At 38.3% G+C, this 23,524-nt stretch overlaps 1 protein-coding gene across 6 annotated transcripts in view; it reads left to right on the top strand.

The window, feature by feature from the left end:
• The window catches only part of GRK3 (G protein-coupled receptor kinase 3), a 170,485-nt gene that overhangs the window by 26,988 nt on the left and 119,973 nt on the right, over window positions 1–23,524 (top strand). For 4 of the 6 annotated variants that reach the window (XR_010117117.1, XM_063623418.1, XM_055254259.2 and 1 more), the window contains exon 2: window positions 14,304–14,380. The exons of 1 other annotated variant lie outside the window; for it this stretch is intronic. Coding sequence is in view for 2 of the 5 variants with exons in the window: in XM_063623418.1 (XP_063479488.1) it covers window positions 14,304–14,380 (77 nt within the window). In the remaining 3 variants the exon portion in view is untranslated. Of the gene's footprint in view, window positions 1–14,297; window positions 14,381–23,524 lie in introns of those variants that run through there. One more of the 6 variants, XM_063623417.1, reaches the window with a different exon arrangement.

The following is a 23,524-nucleotide window of genomic DNA, read 5'->3' as shown; positions in this document are numbered from 1 at the left end:
TCCCATGACCATCCTCTCCGGTGTGCTGTGTCACTAGAACGACTCACAGAACTCAGGAAAATGCTATCCTTATGATTAATTTTATTATGAAAGATGCAACTCAGAAATAGCAAAATGGAAGAGGTACATGGTGCAGGGTCTTGCAGGGAGGGGTAGAGAGCAGGGCTTCTGTGCCCTCTCTGAGTGCACCACCTTCCCATCTCATGATGTGTTCACCTGAAAGCTCTCCAAACTCTTCAAGAGTTTTTAAGCAAAGTAGGCTTGATTGCAGAAAGCGTTGGGTGTTGGTGACAGAACTCAATCCCCAGCCTCCCTGAGGTCAGGGGATAAGGGTGAAAGTCTTAACCCTCTAGTCATACTTTTGCTTCCTCTGGCAACAAGCCCCCATATTGAGCTATCTGGAAGCCCACCAAGAGTCAGCTCATTAGCATAAACTCAGGTATGGTTGAAAAGGGCTCCTTAGGAATAAAAGACACTCCTCTCAGGAAATTTCAAGCGTTTTTGGAGCTCTGTGTCAGGAACCAGAGACAAAAACTAAATATATTTTTTATTATACCACATGCACCATCCTTAAAAGTTCGCTCCTGCCTCTTTGTAATCAAACGTTGTGTACTTTTTTGGGGGGTCTGGCTTCTTTAAATCAGCACAGTTATTCTGAGATCCATCTGGGTTTTTAAATGTATTCATAGTTCATTCCTTTTATTGCTGAGTACTGTTTCATTATAGTGATACGCATGTTTACTTACCCATGTTGGCTATTGTTTTGCTTCCAGCTTTTGACCATCACAGATAAAGCTGCTGAGAATATCCATGTATAAATCTTTGTATGGATATATGCGTTCATTTCTCTCAGGTAAAATACCTAAAAATGGAATGGATTTATCATATAGTAGGTGTAGTTTAACTTTACTTTCTAAGAAGCTGCCAAAATGTTTTCCAAAGTGTGTGCTTCATTTGACATTTCCACTAGCAGTGTGTGAGAATTCCAGTTACTCCACATCCCTCCCAACATTTAGTATGGTCTTTTGTAATTGTAGCCACTCTAATAGGTATGTAGTGGAATCTTCTTGTCATTTTAATTTGCCTTTTCCTGATGACTAATGATGTTGAGCAACTTTTCATATGCTTATTTGCCACCCACATATCTTCTTTGAAGTGTCCATTCAAATCATTTGCCCATTTTTTATTAGGTTATTTTCTTATTCTTGAGCTTTAAAGGGTCTTTATTTATGTTGGGTACAGATCTTCAATTGGATAGATGGTTTGCCAGTGTTTTCTCTCGGCACATGGCTTGTCTTTTCATCCTCCTATGTGTCTTTTCAGGAGCAGCGGTTTTTAATTTTGACGAAATTAATTTATCAGTTTTTCTCTTATTATTCATGTTTTTGCTCTCATGTCTAAAGTCTTTGCTTGAACTAATCACAAAGTTTTTTTTATATTTTCTTTGAGAACTTTTATAGTTTAAGGCTTTATATTTAGATCTATGATCAATCTTGAATTACTTTTTAGAAACAATAATTGCAGCTTTAATTTTAGATTTAAGGGGTACATGTGCAGGTTTGTTATGTGGGTGTATTGCGTGATGATGAGGTTTGGGGTATGACTGATCCCATTGCCTAGTTAGTGAGCACAGTATCCAGTAGTGTTTCAACCCTTGCTCCCTTCCCTCCCTACCCCCCATTCATCCCTGGTGTCCAAATCCAGCAGCACATCAAAAAGGTTATGTCCGTGAGTACCCAGTGTTTAGCTCCCACTTATAAGTAAGAACATGTGGTATTTGGTTTTCTGTTCCTGTGTTAATTTGCTTAGGATAATCACCTCCAGCTGCATTCATGTTGCTGCAAAGGACATGATTTCATTCTTTTTTACGGCAATATAGTATTCCATGGTGTATATGTACCACATTTTCTTTATCCAGTCCACCACTGATAGGCACGTAGGTTGATTCCTTGTCTTTGTTATTAATGAATAGTGCTGTGATGAACATATGAGTGCATGTGGGTTTTTTTTTCTTTTGGTAGAACGATTTATTTTCTTTTGGAAAGAAAATAAATATATTCAGTAATAGGATTGCTGGGTTGAATGGTAGTTCTTTGTTAAGTTCTTTGGGAAATCTCCAAACAGCTTTTCACAGTGGCTGAATTAATTTACATTCCCACCAGCAGTGTATAGGCGTTTCCATTTCTCCGAAGCCTTACCAGCATCTGTTTCTTTCTTTTCTTTTCTTTCTTTCTTTTGTTTTTTTTTAAATAATAGCCATTTGCCTGGAGTGAGATGGTATCTCATGGTGGTTTTGATTTATGTTTCTCTGCTGATTACTGATGTTGAGCATTTTTTCATATGTTTGTTAGGTGCTTGTATGTCTTCTTTTGAGAAGTGTCTGTTCATGTCTTTTGCCCATTTTTTAATGGAATTATTTGTTTTTTGTTGTTAATTTCCTTATAGAATCTGGATATTAGACCTTTGCCAGATGCATAGTTTGTGAATATTTTCTCTCATTCTGTAGGGTGTCTGTTTACTCTGTTGATAGTTTCTTTTGCTGTGCAAAAGCACTTTAGTTTAATTGGGTCCCACTTGTCAATTTTTGTTTTCTTTGCAGTTGCTTTTGAGGACTTTTTTGCATTTTTTGAGGACTTTTTTGTATGTGGTAAAAGGTAGGGATCCAGTTTCAATCTTCTGCATATGGCTAGCCAGCTATCCCGGCACCATTTATTGAATAGGGAGTCCTTTCTCTCTTATTTTTGTTGACTTTGTCAAAGATCAGATAGCTGAAGCTGCATGTGGCTTTATTTTTGGGTTCTCTCCTCTATTCCACTGGTCTGTGTGTCTGTTTCTGTATCAGCACTATGCTGTTTTGGTTACTGTAGCCTTATGGTATAGTTTGAAGTTGGGTAATATGATCCTCTAGCTTTGTTCTTTTTGCTTAAGATTACTTTGGCTATTTGGGCTCTTTTTTTGTTCCATATTAATTTTAGAATAGTTTTTACTCATCCTGTGAAAAATGACATTGGTAGTTTGATAGGAATAGCATTGAATCTGTAGATTGTTTTGGGCAGCATGGCCATTTTTACAATATTGATTCTTCCAATCTATGAGCATGGAACGTTCTTCCATTTGTGTGTATGTATCATCTATGATTTCTTTCATTGGTGTTTTGTAATTCTACTGGTAGAAAAAAGTCAAGGAGGAGGGACTCCTCCCTAACTCATTCTGCAAAGCCAGTATTACCCTGATGCCAAAACCTGGCAAAGACACAGTGAAAAAAGAAAACTACAGGCCAACATCCCTGATGAACACAGAGGAAAAATCCTCAACAAAATACTAGCAAACCAAATCCAGCAGCACATCAAAAAGGTTAATTCATCATGATCAGGTAGGCTTCATTCCTGGGAGGCGAGATTGGTTCAACATATGCAAACCAATAAATGTGTTATACACATAAAAAATTAAAAACTGGCCCAGTGCGGTGGCTCATGCTTGTAATCCCAGCACTTTGGGAGGCTGAGATGGGCGGATCACAAGATCAGGAGATTGAGACCATCCTGGCTAACACGGTGAAACCCCATCTCTACTGAAAATACAAAAAATTAACCGGGAGTGGTGGTGGGCGCCTGTAGTCCCAGCTACTCGGGAGGCTGAGGCAGGAGAATGGCGTGAACCCAGGAGGCAGAGCTTGCAAGTGAGCCGAGATCGCGCCACTGCACTCCAGCCTGGGCGACAGAGCGAAACTCCATCTCAAAAATAAATAAATAAATAAATAAAATAAATAAAAACAAAACCATATGATCATCTCAATAGATGTGGAAAAAGCTTTCAATAAAATCCAGCACCCTTCACGTTAAAAATCCTGAACAAACAAACTAGGTATTGAAGGGACATACCTCAAAATAATAACAGCTATCTATGACAAACCTAAATACAATATCATATTGAATGAGCAAAAGCTGGAAGCATTCCCCTCGAGAACTGGAACAGACAAGGATTCTCATTCTTGCCACTCTTACTCAACATAGTACTGGAGCAATCAGGCAAGAGAAAAAATAGAAGGCATCCAAATAGGAAAAGAAGGAGTCAAACTGTCTTTCTTTGCCGATGATATGATTCTATACCGAGAAAACCCTAAAGACTCTGCCAAAGACTCCTGGAATTGATAAACAACTTCAGTAAAGTTTCAGGATACAAAATCAATGTACAGAAATCAGTAGCATTTCTATACACCAATAACATTCAAGCTGAGAGCCAAATTAAAATGCAGTCCCATTTACAGTAGCTGCACACACACAAAATGCTTAGGAATACATCAAATTACTTTTTGTATGTAGTATTAGACAACCAGCCACATTCTTTGAGCTAAAAATAAAAACATGCAAGATATTAAAAATACAAATAGGGACTGAATAGCACAGTGAAGAAAATTACAGGTAGAACATAAGGGAATAGTGAAGAATTGTAGGAAAAAATAAAAATATAAGCACATACTAGATTTCTCATGGTTAGGAAATTAGACTTTTTAAATAAACAAATGGCTGGGCATGGTGGCTTGCACCAATAATTCCAGCCACTTGGGAGGCTGAGGTGGGAGGATCTCTTGAGGCCAAGAATTTAAGACCAGTCTGGGCAACATAGTGAGACTGTCTCCAAAAAAAAAAATTACTGGGTGTGGTGGTGTGCACTTACAGTTTCTGCTACTCAGGAGGCTGAGGTGGGAGGATGGCTTGAGCTCAGGAGTTTGAGGCCGCAGTGAGCTATGATCACACCACTGCACTCCAGCCTGGATGACAGAGCAAGACCTGCTTTGTATGTACATATGTATATGTAATACACCTGTATATGTATATATATATGTATAAAATATTCTACTTCAAGGAAGATGATTACATGAAGGTATATAAGAACCACTACCACCAACCACCCTCTACAAGAAGGGAAGAGTAAAAATCATATCATGGTAGGAATTGTATGGAAAAATTGGAAAGTCAGAATGGAATAGGTAGTACATTGCTAAATTTGTTGATTGTTTTAGAATGCTTTTGGAACACTTCTTCGAGAGTATTCATGGGGAAAAATGAGAGTCATGGGTAGGTGAAAAACCAGTTGTCATACATGAAATGTTGGATGAATCAAATGAGGTCTTCTAATTTACCAAAGAAAAAGATTGCTGTTCTTCAAAAAGAAGTAATGTGATCTATGAATAGAGTTTAGACTCAATTGAACTATTCTGCTTCAATCAAGGAAATATTTGACAATATGAAAAGTGAGAGATGAAGAACATTTTAATATCTAGTTTTTACTTTCATATTACTTGCATTTTAAACATCTATTTGAAAATGTTAATAAATTAGCAATTTCAAAAAAATTTAAAACTATCATTTAATTTATTCCCTCAGAATTTTGAGACAGGAGAGTACTATGAGTGACTTCTCATAGCTAGGTATAATTAAATGCAGGGACAAGCAACTGGCTATTCTATGTACTGTTACAATTAGTGATAGGCCATCCCTGGCAGAGTCTTAGCATGTCTTGTAACTTGTTTGAAAAATAAACCCTCCCTCTTCATTCACATCTTTATTGAGACTCATAATTTTTCTTGATACTTACCATGGCTCAAGTGCTAGACTTACATTCACAGAATTTAACTAATCATGGCACTTGATTCATGATACTCTCTCATTATTAATTTATGCATGGCCTTCTTTATAGTCATTGTTTCATTCATTAATTCATTTTAAATAATATTATAAGCACTTATAGCACCAGCATGAGAACAAGGATACTGAGAATAATTTCCTACTACTGTGAGTTCCTTCCCCATTCCGTCTCCTGGCCTTGTGTTTCCTTTCCTCCTTCTCCCTGTAGGCAGCCACTCATTATGGATTACACATTACACACTTCCCTGCCTTTAAGAAATGTATGGTTTTATTACATACATGTATTTTATAGATTATATTTTTAGTTTTGGATTTATAATTAGGGTCTCATGCTTCATGTCTGAAAGTTATGGGACAATATCAAATGTTCTAACATACGAGTAAGTGAAATATCAGAAAGAGAAGAGAAAGAGCCGACTAAAAAAATATGCAAAGAGAAAATGGCTGAGAATTTTCCAAAATCAGTGAAAGATAGAAAGTTGGGAAGGATAGGAGAAAGGGTGGGGAAGGAAGAAATTTGTTAAAGGATATAAAATTACAGCTAGATAAGAGAAATACATTCCAGTGTTCTATAGCACTGTAGGATGACTATAGTTAACAATAAAACATAATTTCAAATAGCTGGAAGGAGGACATTGAATGTTCCCATCACAAAGAAATGATAAATGTTTGAGATAATGGATGTGCTAATTACCCTGATCCGATCACTGCATCGTATGTATCAAAATATCACAGTGCACCCCATGAATATGTACAATTATTATGTGTCAGTTAACAAAGTTAAAAGAATGTTCAGAGAACCCCAAGCAGGGTAAAGGTAGGGAGAGAAAGCATACCTGTAGATGCATTATAGTTAAACTACTGACCAACAATAAAGAGAAATTCTTAAAGAAGCTAGATAAAGAAAGTCAGCCAGATTAAAACAAAACGTATGTACAGAGGAATAAAGATAAAAATTATAGCACAATTCTTTTTTTTTTTTTTCTTTTTCTTTCTTTTTTGTTTTCTTTTTTTTTTTATTTTTTTTTTATTATACTTTAGGGTTTTAGGGTACATGTGCACAATGCGCAGGTTTGTTACATATGTATCCATGTGCCATGTTGATTTCCTGCACCCATTAACTCGTCATTTAGCATTAGGTGTATCTCCTAATGCTGTCCCTCCCCCCTCCCCCCACCCCACAACAGTCCCCGGAGCGTGATGTTCCCCTTCCTGTGTCCATGAGTTCTCATTGTTCAATTCCCACCTATGAGTGAGAACATGCGGTGTTTGGTTTTTTGTCCTTGCGATAGTTTACTGAGAATGATGTTTTCCAGTTTCATCCATGTCCCTACAAAGGACACGAACTCATCATTTTTTATGGCTGCATAGTATTCCATGGTGTATATGTGCCACATTTTCTTAATCCAGTCTATCGTTGTTGGACATTTGGGTTGGTTCCAACTCTTTGCTATTGTGAATAGTGCCGCAATAAACATACGTGTGCATGTGTCTTTATAGCAGCATGATTTATAGTCCTTTGGGTATATACCCAGTAATGGGATGGCTGGGTCAAATGGTATTTCTAGTTCTAGATCCCTGAGGAATCGCCACACTGACTTCCACAATGGTTGAACTAGTTTACAGTCCCACCAATAGTGTAAAAGTGTTCCTATTTCTCCACATCCTCTCCAGCACCTGTTGTTTCCTGATTTTTTAATGATGGCCATTCTAACTGGTGTGAGATGGTATCTCACTGTGGTTTTGATTTGCATTTCTCTGATGGCCAGTGATGAGGAGCATTTCTTCATGTGTTTTTTGGCTGCATAAATGTCTTCTTTTGAGAAGTGTCTGTTCATGTCCTCTGCCCACTTTTTGATGGGGTTGTTTGTTTTTTTCTTGTAAATTTGTTTGAGTTCATTGTAGATTCTGGATATTAGCCCTTTGTCAGATGAGTAGGTTGCAAAAATTTTCTCCCATTGTGTAGGTTGCCTGTTCACTCTGATGATAGTTTCTTTTGCTGTGCAGAAGCTCTTTAGTTTAATGAGATCCCATTTGTCGATTTTGGCTTTTGTTGCCATTGCTTAATTCTTATATAACCTATGCACGCAGAAGACAGTGGAGTGACATCAAGTGCTGAGAGAAAACAAAACAAACCTGCCAACCTAGGATCCTATACCCGATAAAAATATCTTTCTAAACTAAAGGCAAAATGATGACTTTTTAGACAAACAAGAGCTGGGAAAATTCATTGCTAGTTAACCTGCACTACAAGAGATGGAGGAAGTGTGTTGGGCAGAAGGTGTGTGGTACCAGGTGACATTTGGATCTCCACAAAGAAATATAGAGCACCTGCAATAATATAAAAGCCCTTGAATGTAAAGACATTGCATGTCTAAAGCCAAAACAATACAAATATATTATGAGGTTTAGAACATGTAGGAATAAAGCATATGACAATAATAGCACAAATCATAGACAGGACATGGAAATGTAAAATGTTATTTAGAGGTAGACTATGGTAAGTAAAAATGTGTATGGTAAACCCTAGAGCAACCCCTAAGGAAAAGAAGAAAGAAAACGTTAAAATAATCTAGTAGGGGAGATAAAAATTGAATCACAAGAAGAAGGCAAGAAAAGAGGAAAACAAGAACAAAATACAGATGAAAGCAGGTTCAGTGTTATTAAGATGCCAGTTCTGGTCCTGGCTTGGTGGCTCACGCCTGTATCCCAGCACTTTGGGAGTCTGAGCCGGGAGGATCACTTGAGCCCAGGAGTTCAAGACCAGCCTGGGCAACATGGTGAGACCCTGTCTCTACAAAAAAAATTTAAAAATTAACTGGGCACAGTGGCATGCACCTGTGTTCCCAGCTACTTGGGAGTCTGAGGTGAGAGAATTGCTTGAACCCAGTAGGCCAAGGCTGCAATGAGCCATGATCTCATCACTATACTCCAGCCTGGGCAACAGAGAGACCCTGTGCGAAAAACAAAAAGGTGGCAATTTTTCCCATATTGATCCGTATTGATCTATAGATTTACTGCAGTCCCTTTTGAAATCCAAGCAGAATAGGCAACACAATTTTGAAAGCAGAACAAAGAGAACTTAGACTGGTTTGACCACTTTCTGTAGAGCTGTCGTCATCAACATGGTGCTACACTGGCATAAAGAACATAGATAATGGAGCAGAATATGGAGGGGAGAGATCCTCACATTTATAGTAATTGATTTTTGAAAAAATGCCAAGACAATTTAGTGGGGGAAATGATAGGAATTTCAACAAAATGATGCTAGAAAAATTGAATGTCGATATGCAAAAACAAAGACAAAAACAAACCAAAATCCCTTAGATATTTACCTCCCACCATACTCCCAGAATAACTCAAAATTGATCATAAATCTGCATTTATGAGCTAAAACTATAACACTTCTAGAAGAAAGCATAGAAAAAATCTTTGTGACCTTGGGTTAGGCAAAGAATTCTTAGCTATGACACCATTAAAGAAAAATATTGATAAATTGGGTTTAATAAAAAATTTAAAACTTGTCCTTTAAAGACACCACTAAGCAAGTGCAAAGACTAATTACAGACTCTGATAAAATATTTGAAAATCACATATATGCTGGACGCGGTGGCTCATGCCTGTAATCCCAGCACTTTGGGAGGCTGAGGCAGGCGGATCATGAGGTCAGGAGATCAAGACCATCCTGGCTAACATGGTGAAACCCCGTCTCTACTAAAAATACAAAAAATTAGCCGGGCATGGTGGCGGGTGCCTATAGTCTCAGCTACTCGGGAGGCTGAGGCAGGAGAATGATGTGAACCCGGGAGGCGGAGCTTGCAGTGAGCCGAGATCGTGCCACTGCACTCCAGCCTGGGCGACAGAGCGAGACTCTGTCTCAAAAAAAAAAAAAAAAAAGAAAATCACATATATGATAAATAACTTGTATCCAGAATATATAAAGAATTCTATGAATATTAAGATACCAGTCCTCCTCAAATCGGGCAAAATAGTTGAATAGCCAGTTCACTACAGAAGATACATGAATAGCTAATAAGCACATGAAAAAATGCTTATTATTACTCATTAGGGAAATGCAAATTAAAACCACAGTGCGATGCTACTTCACACCCACTAAAATGGCTAAAATAAAAAACTCAGAAAATAAGTATGTTCAAGGAGAAACAGGAATTCTATGTTGCTGATGGGAATCTGAAAGGTATAGCCACAATAGAAGGTGGTTTGGCAGTTTTTAAAAAAGTCGTACTAAAACATGTTTACCATATGATCTAGCTAATTCACTTAACTGTATCTACCTAACAGAAGTATGCAGATTGTTTAAATACTTCAATTAAAAGATCATCAGGTAGGGTGAAAGAGCAAGATCCAGCTGTACAGTCAGCTGCCCATATATGTGGGTTACAGTCAGCTGTCCATATCTGCAGGGTTTTGTTTTGTTTTGTTTTGTTTTGAGATGGAGTCTTGCTGTTGTCACCCAGGCTGCAGTGCAGTGGCACGATCTCGGCTCACTGCAACATCTGCCTCCCAGGTTCAAATGATTCTCCTGCCTCAGCCTCCTGAGTAGCTGGGATTACAGGCAACCACCACCGCTAATTTTTGTATTTGTAGTAGAGACAGGGTTTCACCATGTTGTCCACGCTGGTCTCGAACGTCTGACCTCAGGTGATCCACCTGCCTCGGCCTCCCAAAGTGCTGGGATTACAGGTGTGAGCCGCTGTGCCTGGCCATATCTGCGGGTTGCATCTGGGTTTTCAACCAACTACGGATCAAAATATTTGGAAAGAAAGAAACAATGAGAAATAACAATACAACAATAAAAATACAAATAAAAACCAATACAGTATAACAACTATTTACATGGTATTTACATTGCATTAGGTCTTATAAGTAACTAGAGATGATTTAAACTATTCAAGAGGTTGTGCGTAAGTGCTCTGTAGATACTACAGCATTTTATATAAGAAACTTGAGCATCCTAGGATTTTGGGATCCGAGGCGGGTCCTAGATAGAACTCATGGCTTGTATACCAAGGGATGACTATCTGTTGTAAACTGGAAACTTATTTTAAATGTGAAGATATAAATCCTTAAAGGCAAAAAGATAGACAAATATAATACTGTATAAGCACTAACCAAAAGAAAGCTGGAATGACTTGATTAGCATCTGATGAAATAGACTTAACAAAGATTATAAACAGGCATTAAAAAGGTATATTTCATAATGATCATGGGATTATTTCATCACGGAAGCACAACATTGTTCTTAAATGTTCATGTACTTAACAACAGAGCAGTAAAATATATAACAAAAACAGAATTGAAAAGAGAAATAGATTCACAATTTTAGTTGACAGTTTCAACACTCCTCTCTCAGTAATTTATAGAAAAAGTAGACAGAAAATCCGTAAGGATATAGAAAAATCTAAGCAACACTATCACCCAACTTGACTCAGTTGATGTTTATGAATCAGTCTATCCAACAGCAGCATACACATTCCCTTTAAGTGTACATGAACTACTCAAAACAGTAGATCATATTCTAGGCAACAAAACACATATCAATAAATCGTATAAGAACTGAGTTATTCAAAGTGTGTTTTCTGACCATGAAAGAATTAAAGTAAAATTTAGTAACAGAAAGATAACTGGAAATCTCCAAGTATTTGGAAATGAAGCAACACATTTCTAAATTACTCATAGGTCAAGGAAGAAATCTCAAGGGAAATTAGAAGATAATTAGAATAGAATGAAAATGAAAGTAGAATATATCAATATCTGTGAGATGCAGTTAAATTGATGCCTAGAGGGAATTTTATAATTTTAAATGGTTATATTAGAAATAAATAATTTAAATTCATTGATCCAACTTCTTAAGTTAGAAAAGAAGCAGTGAAGACAATACAATGTGTATATAAGGATAGATGTACAGATCAATGCAACAGGATGGCCCAGAGATAGACCTGCACATACTTAGTGTTGAACCAACAAAGGTGCCAAGATAATTTAATGGAGAAAAAGAAAGAAAGAAGTCTTTTCAACAAGTAATACCAGAACAATGAAATAGTATACAGAAAAAAAAGAACTTTGATTTCTACCTTGTACTCTACATAAAAATTAACCTGAAATGGATATTAGACCATATTTGTGTTTACACAAAACCAAAAACTTTAAAACTTTTAAAGGAAAATATAGCTTACAGTCTTCATGACCTTGAGGCATGAACGACTTCTTAGCACAGACTGTCCATCATAGAAATGTCAATAAATTGGAACTCATCAACTAAACACCTGTGCTCTGAGAAGGATTCTTTGAAGAAAATGAAGGGCTGAGGTGCTAACTGGGAGAAAATCTTAGCATCACATAAATCTGACATAGGACTTATTTCTGGACTAAGTAAAGAAGTTGTACAACTGAATAGTAAGACAACTCAATTAAAAGGTAGACAAAAGATTTGTCTACACACCTCTAAAAGGAAGAGAGGAGAATTCCAATAATCATGTACAAACATGCTCAACATCATTATTCATTAGAGAAATGCAAATTAAAATACAAAGTACAATAAAATACTATTACACACCCAACAGAGTGGCCAAAATTTAAAAAGACTTACAACCTAAGTGTTGACAAGGATGTGGAACAACTGGAACTATCATACATTGTTGGTGGGATTGTAAAATGGCACAACCAGTTTGTAATGTAGTTCATCAGTTTTTCATAATGTTAAATATGATTTTCCATATGACCAACATTTCACTTCCTGGTGTTTACCTGTGAAAAATGAAAACGCATGCCCATAAAAAGACTTATACATAGATATTTAAAGCACTTTTATTTATAGAAACAACCCAAATGTCTGTCAACAGATGGCTGGGTAAACAAATTGTGGAATATTCATACAATGGCATGCTGTTTGCATTAGAAAGGAATGAAATACTTACGCACATAGCAATATGGATGAAGCTGTCTCATGTCAAACAAAAGCCAGACGCAACAGACAACATAGTGTGTAATTTTATTTTATATAAAATTCTAGAACTGGGGCGTGTAATCTGTGTTAATAGAAAGCAGGTCAATAGTTGCCTGGATTCTAGAATATGGGGAGACTGATCGTAAAGGGTGCTTTTTGGGGCAATGGAAATATCCTGTATCTTAAGATAGTAGTTACATAAGTGTATATGTTTGTGAAAAGCACATTTAACAATATACTTTGTTTTTGGAGACAGTCTTGTTCTGTCCCCTAAGCTGGAGTGCAGTGGCACGATCTCGGCTCACTGCAACATCTGCCTCCTGGGTTCAAGTGGTTCTCCTGCCTCAGCCTCTCTAGTAGCTGGGACTAGAGACACGCGCAACCACACCCAGCTAATTTTTGTATTTTTAGTAGAGGCAGGGTTTTACCATGTTGGCCAGAATGGTCTCGAACTCCTGACCTCAGATGATTCGCTCGCCTCGGCCTCCCAAAGTGCTGGGATTATAGGCATGAAGCACCTCGCCTGCCTAACAATATACTTTAAGTGTGCATTTAATTATGTATAAATTATGCCTCAATTTGTTTTAAAAAGTAAAAAAACAAGTAATGCTAAATTATTGTTCGCTCCCACCATCAGTGGATAATAGAGATTCTATTTTCTACTTTTTCCATTTGGATAATCACTTTTGGGGTTCAGTTACTGAATAATGCATCCTTTCCCCATTTTTCTGACTTGCTACTTCTATTATATGTCAACGCTGAATGCATGTGTGGCTCAGTTTCTGCACTCTCTTCCATTTCCTTGATTAGTTTGTTTATCCTGTCTTTATTATTTTAACTTTATAATAAGCCCCAGTATCTTTATTCTTTCTTCAGAAGTGTTTTGGCTATTATTGATCCTGTATTTTTTGTATAAATTTTAGAAAGAGCTTATTTATTTCTATGTTCTATGAAAAACTCTACTGGAATGTTAATCGGGATTATATTGATGTCATAGATAAATTTGGGTAGACTTTGAACTTTTACAGTATTAAATTTCTCTGTTTATCACTGTGGTATATCTTCTTATTTATTTAGATCCTCCTTAATGTCTCCCAATACAATTTGTAATTTTTCCCATAAAGTTCTTGCACATATTTTGAAAGAATAATTTCAAAGTATTTGATGTTTTTTATTTTATTGCAAGCTAAATCTTTTAATTACGTTTTGTGCTTTATTGTTGGAGTATAGAAATATGATTTTAAGAATATTTATATCTAGGGAACTTTTGCTTTTGTTTTAGAAAGAAGCTCATTTATTGATTAGCAGAATTTGTGGTAGGGGGGCACAGGTATGTGTGTTGTGTACAGGTAGGGTGTGTGCTGTGTGCATGTGTTTGTGTGTGCACACACATTTGTGAATATTTTGGAGAGCAGATATATTGAGGGTGGGTTTTTGAAGCCCTGAAGTTATTTTCTGCAGTTGAGTTTCTACATGTAAGGTTGGCCCTGTGTTGCAGGAGGGGATGGTGGCTAAGGCCGTGAAGTTTCCAGCTTTTAGGCTGGTCTGCATTTCATGCAGTTGTGGTAAGAAGGGTCTCTTGTAAAGCTGGTATCTTTGAGTCAAGACATCCATATCTTTCCCATCCTGGGAATGGTTACTCACAATGTAGGCTGTATTGTTAAAAATGTGTCACTCTTCCCTTCCAGTATCCGGAGTGTGATGCAGAAGTATCTTGCAGAGAGAAATGAAATAACCTTTGACAAGATATTCAATCAGAAAATTGGTAAGTCCTGCTTGTTCATTTGGCATATGGTAATTTTAGTGATGAAATTGGGCGATACTATAGTAATATATGAATGCACCCCCCAGTGCTTTATAGCCTCTATAGCTGCAGCTGGAAATAAAGGAAATTTCATGTAATAAGGTATTTAAAGATGACTTATATTCCTAGTAACATATTCTATGATTAAGCTCTTGGGAAAGGGGTAATTCTAGGATTTTTACATGAAATCAGCGTTGCTGAATGTAAGAAAATAGGATATTCCTTTCTTTTCTTTGTGCCTTGCCTGCCTCATGTGGTTACTGAGGTGGTTTGCTGGGGAGCTGTGTGTGATAGTTTTAAAATTATTTTATGGCTGGAGGAAATTACTTTATGAAAATTCCAAGAAATTAAAGTTCCCTAGAACTCAATTTGTGCTCTGTTTCCATGATTAATAGACATAGACTGATAGATCCCTTTAAGACTGCGTATTCTTCGAGATAATTCTGGGCTTGCCCTTTTGTTTGTTGATGAGGAGATGTAGACACAGGGAGGTGGAGTGACTTGTTCTGATTCCCAGTTCTCCTTCTTCTTTACTCTGATAATAAAATATTAACCAGTAAATAATAAAATAATTACCAGTAGAAGCTGGTGCAGAAATCTTTGGATTTTTGTAAACCACTTTATCTGATTTACAAAAATTAGCCTGTCTGTGAAGAGGGTCTTTGGTAGATACAGCTTCTTTGATCATGCATGAAGTACAGTGAGGAAAAGGTGGACGGAGTGGTTTGGAGAAGCAGATGACGTGTGGTCTGTCTGTGCCTGAGCACTGTGTGTGGAAAGCAATTGGTCTTTGCCATATAGAGATATTTCATCCTGCTCCTCAGGAGTTGGTTGGGGAACAGATAAGTTAAAAGAGTTTGGCTTTCATTTTTAGTTCTCACAGCTTCTTGTTATTTTCATGGTGTGTGGTTACTGTAAGCTACAGAGATGTTCTCCTTTGCTTCTGATTTTGTACTAAAAAACAAAATAATATATGATAACGAGAGAGAAACTCTGTATCTGGGAGTGGAGGGAAAAAGGAATTATCTTTTTATTTGCTAGTTAAAAATTTGTTTATTTTTTGTGGATTTATTGAGGTATGTTTCACATAGCATACAATCCACACATTGAAAGTAAACAGTTGAGTGACTTCATGTGTATTCACCGTCATGCAGCCATCTGCACTGCCTAATTTTAGAATGTTTTTATCACCCCCAAAAGAACTTGTACCCATTAGCAGTCCTTCTGCCTTCTACCCTCCCTCAGCTCCTGGCAACCACGAATCGAGTTTCTGCCTCTATGGATTTGCTTGTGTTGGACACGCCACATGAAGGGAATCACACACTGTGTGGCCTTTTGCACTGGGCTTCTTCAGCATAAGGCCTTCAGGGTTCATTCTGGTGGTAGCATGGATCAGAACTTCAGTCTGCTTTCCCTTCAGCTCTCATTCCAGTGTCTGAAATGCATCCAGGATTCTTCTTTTGTGTTTTCTGTTCTTCTCTCTCCCTTCTGTAGCTCTTTTCCTGTCTGCAGTCCCCCCAAACATACATACAGCCCCCCACACATGTATTTCCCATTGCTTGGATTAAAACCTTACCTGACCCTGGCACCAGGAGACTCTGACCTGAGCTTGCAGTGGTTAGTGTAGCCGAGTATCTCAGCTGCACGGATTGTTCCCTGAGAGCAGCCTCACTGGGCGCTGATGGGCTGTGCATTTTCTCTGAAGCTGTTAAACACTGTTTAAATAAATAATTTCTTCTTCTCTTCCCTTCAATTTGTGACCTTGGATCTGGTCAGGAGAAGCTGAGTTTGAGCTTGGGGAGGTCATGGTCACAGGAAAGAACAGCGGCTGATCGGAGGCTTAGGGAGAGCGCACACCACCATCTGTAATTAACGTTTTGACAGAGCTGTCCAGTGTTGTTGGCCTGCTCCCCGTTTTTCTCTGTAGTAGTCCCACTTTCTGCCTGGTCTCAGGGATTGGGGGAGAGTGGAAAGTGGGCCATGGTGGGAGTAAATGTGTCTGACACTCCAGATCTTCCTTTTCCAGGTTCCGTTTGCGCCTTCCGTCACTGACTCCTTGCGTTCCTGCCTTACTCTTTCCCTTCTCCATCTTTCTTTCCCTCTCCCCTCATTGTTTTGCTGGTCCTCTTGTTCTGTTTCACCCTCTATCTGCCTACCCATCTGCTCCTTTTCCCTCTTTCCTTACCTCCCAAGGTCCCCGACACACAGGATCACCATAGGGCTTGGGAACTGCCCTCCAATGTATGCTGTGGGCAATTGGTAAAAATGGTTTTCAAAATGGAAACCATAGAAGTCTTTAATTTACTTGGCCTCTGAGGCATTGCCGAACTGGCAGATTGTTTGGCTACACCCTGAAGTGGTTGTTATTTCGTTACTTTTTATCTATGAAAGTAGGGATAATAATAGTTCTGGTCCATGAGGCTGTCGAGAGGGTTTAGCTGGTGGTGTACCTGAATCCCTTAACACGACAATTGGCTCTCAGCAGATGCTCAGTGAATAGAAGCAAATTGTTTATGTTAAAAATTTTCAACATACAGAAAAGTAGACTAGAATAATTAACCCCATATGTATGTATATGTATGTGTGTGTGTGTGTGTGTGTATATATATATATATATATATATAGTTACATCACCTAGATTTGATATATTTCACCATTTTGCTATACTTTGTTTTCCCATCCTGCCTTTTCTTGTGGTTGCTGAAGTAATTAACAAAGCAGTCACAGCATTTTGTCCTATATGCATCTCTAAAGTGTATGCATGCTTTCTTATACAACCGCAGTACCTTTATCCTAAACATGAAATTTACCATGATTCTTAGTGTACTCTCATACCGAGTTTATTGTCAAATTTCTCTGATTAACTTAAAAATGTTTTTTGTTTTTTTTTTAAACTCTTGGTTTGAATCAGGATTCAAATACTGTTCTTGTATTGTAATTGGTGATAATATTTCTTGTAATCTAGACCAGTTCCCCCGCATTGCCCTTGCCAGCACATGCACAGGTAATTAACTTACCGAAGAAACTGGGTCCCATGTGTTGTAGAATGTTCCATGTTCTGGGCTTTTCTGTCTGCTTCTTAATGGTATCATTTAAAAAATTTTTTAAATTTTTAGTTATTTTTTTGGGACAGAGTCTTGCTCTGTCACTCAGGCTGGAGTGCAGTGGCACAATCTCTGCTCACTGCAACTTCCGTCTCCCAGGTTCAAGCAGTTCTTGTGCCTCAGCCTCCTGAGTGGTTGGGATTACAGGTGTGCACCACCACACCCAGCTAATTTTTTTTTCTTCAGTAGAGACAGGGTTTCACTATGTTGGCCAGGCTGGTCCTGAACTCCTGGCCTCAAGTGATCTGCCCGCCTCGGCCTCCCAAAGTGCTAGGATTACAAGCGTGAGCCAACATGCCCGGCCTTTAATGGTATCATTTAAATTGTACTTCTGTTTCCTACATTTCCTGTAAACCGAGAGTTTGCTCTAACAGCTTAATGAGGTTTAGCTTCAGCTGTTTTTTGGTAGGAGCGCTTTACAGGTGGTGCTGTGTACGTCGTAGCAGGAGGCACATGCCATTTAGGGTCTCTGTAGTCAGGTCTCTAAAGTGGGCTCAGATGTGGTCGGCGTCAGTTTCTCATTGACAATCATTGTCTAAATCAGTTATTTTATTCGGGATCAACTTAACTAATGTTCATTAAGACATATAATTTCTATATAAGGATGAGGATAAAAGTAGCTGCACTTAACCCCTTTCTTCTGAATAGTGGCAATTAAAAACAAAGAATGGAGTTTATTAGGGAGTTACAAAATGGTGAGTTTTCTAAATACACGATTCTTTCTACATTGATTACTTTTATTCCTCAGTGGGAGGATATTTAGTTGCCTTTAAATATAGTTTAATTAGAAAGGCAGGTGGTCATGGTGCAGCCCCATGACCCTCGCCTCGTGGTGTTGCCCCCATGCGTAACATGGCTAAAAGAGATTCTGCAGTTGGAATGAAGATGATTGTCCGAGTGGGCTTAATCTACTCACATGTGCTCTTTGAAAGCAGAGAGTTTCCTCAGACTGGCAGCAAGGAGGAAGTCAGAAAGATATGAAGCTCAATAAATATTCCACACACTGTTGCTGGCTCTGCAGATGGAGGGCGTGTGGGTGCTCACTAGGAGCTGAGAGTGGCCCTGGCTGGCAGCAGCGAGGAAACAGCCACCTCCATCCTACAACCACAAAGCACAGAATTCCATCCATAACTGGAATGGGTTTGGAGGCAGATTGCTACTTGGAGCCTGTAAATAAGAACCCGGGCTGACCGACACCTTGAATTTGTCCTGGTGAGACCCTAAGCAGAGAGCCCAGTGGAACCCACCCACACTTCTGACGTACAGAACTGTGAGATGATACGTGGGTGTTGTTTTCAAGTCACTAAGTTTCTGGTGACTTGTGACACATGAGAAAACTAATACAGCAGGCGAAATTGCCATTCGTTGTTTTTAATTGCCACTATTCAGAATAAAGGGGTTACATGCTAGTTACTTTTATCCTTATCCGTATATAGAAATTTTATCTTAAGAAATATTAAGTTGATCCCTAACTTGCTGTCAGTAAAACTTACACATTTAGATATTGACACAGTATGTTTGGTTTTAAGGGGCTACTGGTTATTGAATAGACAGGAAAATCATTGTATCAGCTATAGTTAAGATTATTTTGTGACTATTTTTCTTCTTTAAGATACATTGAAATTGTAATTTCATCATATGAAGTGAGGCACATGGCATTTGATAAAGTCCATCTGTCTGTGGACAAGCTACTTAGCTTCTCTGTCTGCATATTCATTCCTGTTAGAGGAGCATGTTTGAAATTATAAGGAGACTCCAAAATAGATCCCTTTTTTTTTTTTTTTTTTTTTAAAGACAGTCTTGCTCTGTTGCCCAGGCTGGAGTGCAGTGGTACAATCTTGGCTCACTGCAACCTCCGCCTCCCAGGTTCAAGTGGTGCTCTTGCCTCTGCCTCCCAAGTAGCTGGGATTACAGTCATGTGCCACCATGCCCAGCTAATTTTTGGATTTTTAGTAGAGATGGGGTTTTGCCATGTTGGCCAGGCTGGTCTTGAGCTCCTGACCTTGTGATCTGCCCACCTGGACCTCCCACAGTGCTGTGATTACAGGCTTGAGCCAATGCACCCAGCCCCCAAATCAATACTTAATACATGAAGTATGTAAATGTCATTCTCATGTATAAAGAACATGGTGATTAATATAATATTATATCACATACTGCCATTAAAGGCATTTCATTTTATAATACTTACTTCAGAGCTCCATCCCCAGTTTGAATAGTAATCTTTTTCAATTTCCGTGAAATAATTTGGTGTCTGAGATATAGACACAAAAACTTTGCAATTTTTACTTTTTTTTTTTTTTTTTGAGACAGAGTCTTGCTCTGTCGCCCAGGCTGGAGTGCAGTGGAGTGATTTTGGCTCACTGCAATCTCTGCCTTCCAAGTTCAATCAGCTCTCCTGCCTCAGCCTCCTGAGTAGCTGGGATTACAGGCACACGCCACCATGCCTGGCTAATTTTTGTATTTTTTTTAAGGAGACACAGGGTTTCACCATGTTGGCCAGGCTAGTCTCAAACTCTTGACCTTGTGAATCCACCCACCTTGGCCTCCCAAAGTGCTGGGATTACAGGCGTGAGCCACCTCGCCCAGCCCTGCAATTTTTACTTTTTAAAAAATGACTTGTCTGGGTGTGGTGGCTCACACCTGTAATCCCAACACTTTGGAAGTCTGAGGCAGGAGGATCACTTGAGGCCAGACATTTGAGACGAGCCTGGGCAACACAGTGAGACCCTATCTCTATAGAAATTTAAAAATAAAATTAGCTGGATGTGGTGCTGCATACCTGTAGTCCCAGCCACTCAGGAGCCTGAGGTCGAGGGTTTCTTAAGCCTTGGATTTCGAGGCCTTAGTGAGTCGTGATCGCACCACTGCTCTCCATCTTGGGCAGCATCTCAAAAAACAACTCTCAAAATGCAAAACTACTGTATGCCATTCACCCATTGTAAATGTATTATGTGATGATTTTGGTAAATTTCTACGGCTGTGCACCTGTCACCACAGTACAATTTAAAAACATTTCCATGCCTCCAAAAGATCCCTCCTGCCCGTTTGTCATTACTCTGCTCCCATCCTCAGCCCCAGACAAACACTCATCTGTCTGCCTCTATCTGCCTTTTCAAGACATTTCATAAAAATGGAATTATATGGTATAAAGTCTGTAGTCTCTTGCATCTGGCTTCTTTAACTTAGCATAAGGTTTCTGAAGTTAATCCATGTTGTTGTGTGTATCTGTTCTTCATTCCTTTTTGTTGCTAAATAGCATTTCATATTATGGACAGAGCACACTTTTTTTTTTTTTTTTTTTTTTTGAGATAGTGCCTTGCTCTGCTACCCAAGCTGGAGTGCAGTAGCTCCATCTCTGCTCACTGCAAACTCCGCCTCCTGGGTTCAAATGATTCTCATACCTCAGCCTCCTGAGTAGCTGGGATTACAGGTGCATGCCACCACACCCAGCTAATTTTTGTATTTTTAGTAGAGACGAGGTCTCACTATGTTGCCCAGGCTGGTCTCGAACTCCTGACCTCTAGCGATCTACTCACCTCGGCCTCCCAAAGTGCTGGGATTACAGGTGTGAACCACAGTGCCCAGCCTACAGAGCACACTCTCTTCATTCAGCAGTTGATGGGCATTTGGATTATTTCCACTTTTTGCCTGTTTCTAGAGCAGTTATTGCCACTTTTTGCTTGTTTATGGAGCAATGCTACCATAAACATTTGTGTACAAGTATTTTATGGACATATGTTTTCATTTCTGTTGAGTCTTTACCTAGGAGTGGAATTGCTGGGTTGTATTGCAAATTTGTGTTTAACTTCTTAAGAAATTACCAAATTGCTTTTCAAAGTGGCTGTACTGTTTTACATTCCCACCATCAATTTATGAGCATTCCAGGTTTACTATATCCTCATCAATACTTGTTGTTATCTGTCTTTTTTGTATCCATCTGAATGGATAGGAAGTGGTATCTTATTGTGGTCTTGATTTGTGTTTCTCCAATAGTTAATGATATTAAACATGGTTTTGCTAATTAGTTATTTATATATCTTCTTTAGTAAAATGTCTATTTAAATCTTTTGCCCATCCTGAAATTTGGATTGTCTTTATGTTATTTGTTGTTTATGTATGATTTACAAATGTTTTCTTCTGGTTGGTGGCTGGAATCCAGTCTCTTTCATTTTCCTAATGGTGACTTTTGAAGCACAGGTTTTATTTTTGAAGTCCAATTTATACATTTTTTTCCTTTATGACTCAACTTTAGTGTCTTTTTTTTTTTTTTTTTTTGAGATAGAGTCTCACTCTGTCACTCAGGCTGGAGTGCAGTGGCGCAATCTGGGCTCACTGAAACCTCCGCCTCCCAGGTTCAAGTGATTCTCCTGTCTCAGCCTCCAGAGTAGCTGGGATTACAGGCACACGCCACCACACCCAGCTAATTTTTTATATTTTAGTGGAGATGAGGTTTCACCACATGGCCCAGGCTGGTCACGAACTCTTGAGCTCATGGCAATCCAATCGCCTCGGCCTCCCAAAGTGCTAGGATTACAGGCGTGAGCCACCGAGCCCGCCCTTTAGTGTCATATTTAAGAGGTTTTTGCCTAACAAATTTGCAAAGGTTTTCTTCTCTTTTTCTTCTAGTAGTTTTATTGTTTTAGCTCTTGTATTTTGGTCTGTGGTCGATTTTGAGTAAATTTTTGTCTATGGTGTAAGGCAAGGTCTAAATGTATCTTTTTTGCATGTGGATATCCGATTTTGTGTTTCTCATTAAATTTATTCCCAAGTATTTTAATCTTTTTGATGCTATTGTGAATGAAATTGTTTTATGTATTTTAATTTTGGTTATTCATTGCTAGTACATGGAAATAGAATGAGTTTGTTTGTAGTGATCTTGTATCCAGTGATCTTCCTGAATTAGTTTATCAGTTCTAGTAAGGTGTGTCTGCGTGTGTGTGTGTGTGTGTGTGTGTGTGTGTGTGTGTATTCCTTAGGATTTTTTATGTATGGAATCCTAACTAAATAAAAAGAGTTTTACTTCTTTGTTTCCAGTCTGGTGTCTTTTATTTCCTTTCAGTTTTTACTTTTCACTTTAATTTCTTAAATGTTTTTTAAGTTGGTCTCAAACATATTTAGCATGATTTCAAAGAACATTTACCTAGAAAGAATACATAAATTATATTTGACATTTAGGGCCAAGGCATAAGAAATGTACTTGCTGTGGGCTTTGAAAGCAAAGGTGTATGTTTCGTTATAAAAAGAATACATTGATAAAAACAGAAACTACTACCTCTAAAATTCCTTTTTTTTAAAAAGAAAATTCTGAGCAGTCTGTATCATAATAAAGATGGATGTAGATATACCATAGATGCTTATTTTAAAAATTTGGTAATTATAAAAAACCCCAAAATACTAAAAAACATAAACTAAAACATTTTAGGATCACTTTTTTGTCAGTTTCAAAGAATAAACTTGCCAATTGATTTCATCGTTTGTAAAATTATTGTTTGACATGTTTAATATCTACAATATAACACATAGATGGTTAAAAGCTGAAAACATGTATAAGTCAGCAGCTTTGGATTCAAAAGTTGAGGTTAAATTATAGCACATAGAGCTGTCTCGCATAAGGTTGTAGAGAGGGAACTGTTATCCTGGGAACCAACTTCAACTTTGTTTTCCTCTGTGTTCCTACCTTTGTTTGAAAGTGTTTGTTTCTGTCACAGTGAAGGGCCTCCCCTGACAGATCCCCTGATTGACAGTGACACAGTCAGTTCCCACCCTGCCTTATCTGTAAGAGTTCTCTAACCAGAGCAACCACAGACTCTGAGAAGAAAAACCTGGAGCCCTATTCAATTCTGCATCTATTATCCATGCCTTTGAGGAGACTTTTCGTGAGGGGAAGAGTTAAAGAGGCATGTAAACTTTCTAACAGCAGAGACCAACAGTGGACTAAGCACAGCTAATTGGATTTTCTGTTGAAGAGCCAGTGCACTGACAGGGTGCAAGCAGTAAG

This window comes from Symphalangus syndactylus, chromosome 18, assembly GCF_028878055.3.
Source record: "Symphalangus syndactylus isolate Jambi chromosome 18, NHGRI_mSymSyn1-v2.1_pri, whole genome shotgun sequence".
NCBI lineage: Eukaryota > Metazoa > Chordata > Mammalia > Primates > Hylobatidae > Symphalangus > Symphalangus syndactylus.
The sequence above is the reverse complement of the archived record's forward strand: the minus strand, read 5'-3'. Positions and strand labels throughout refer to the sequence as shown.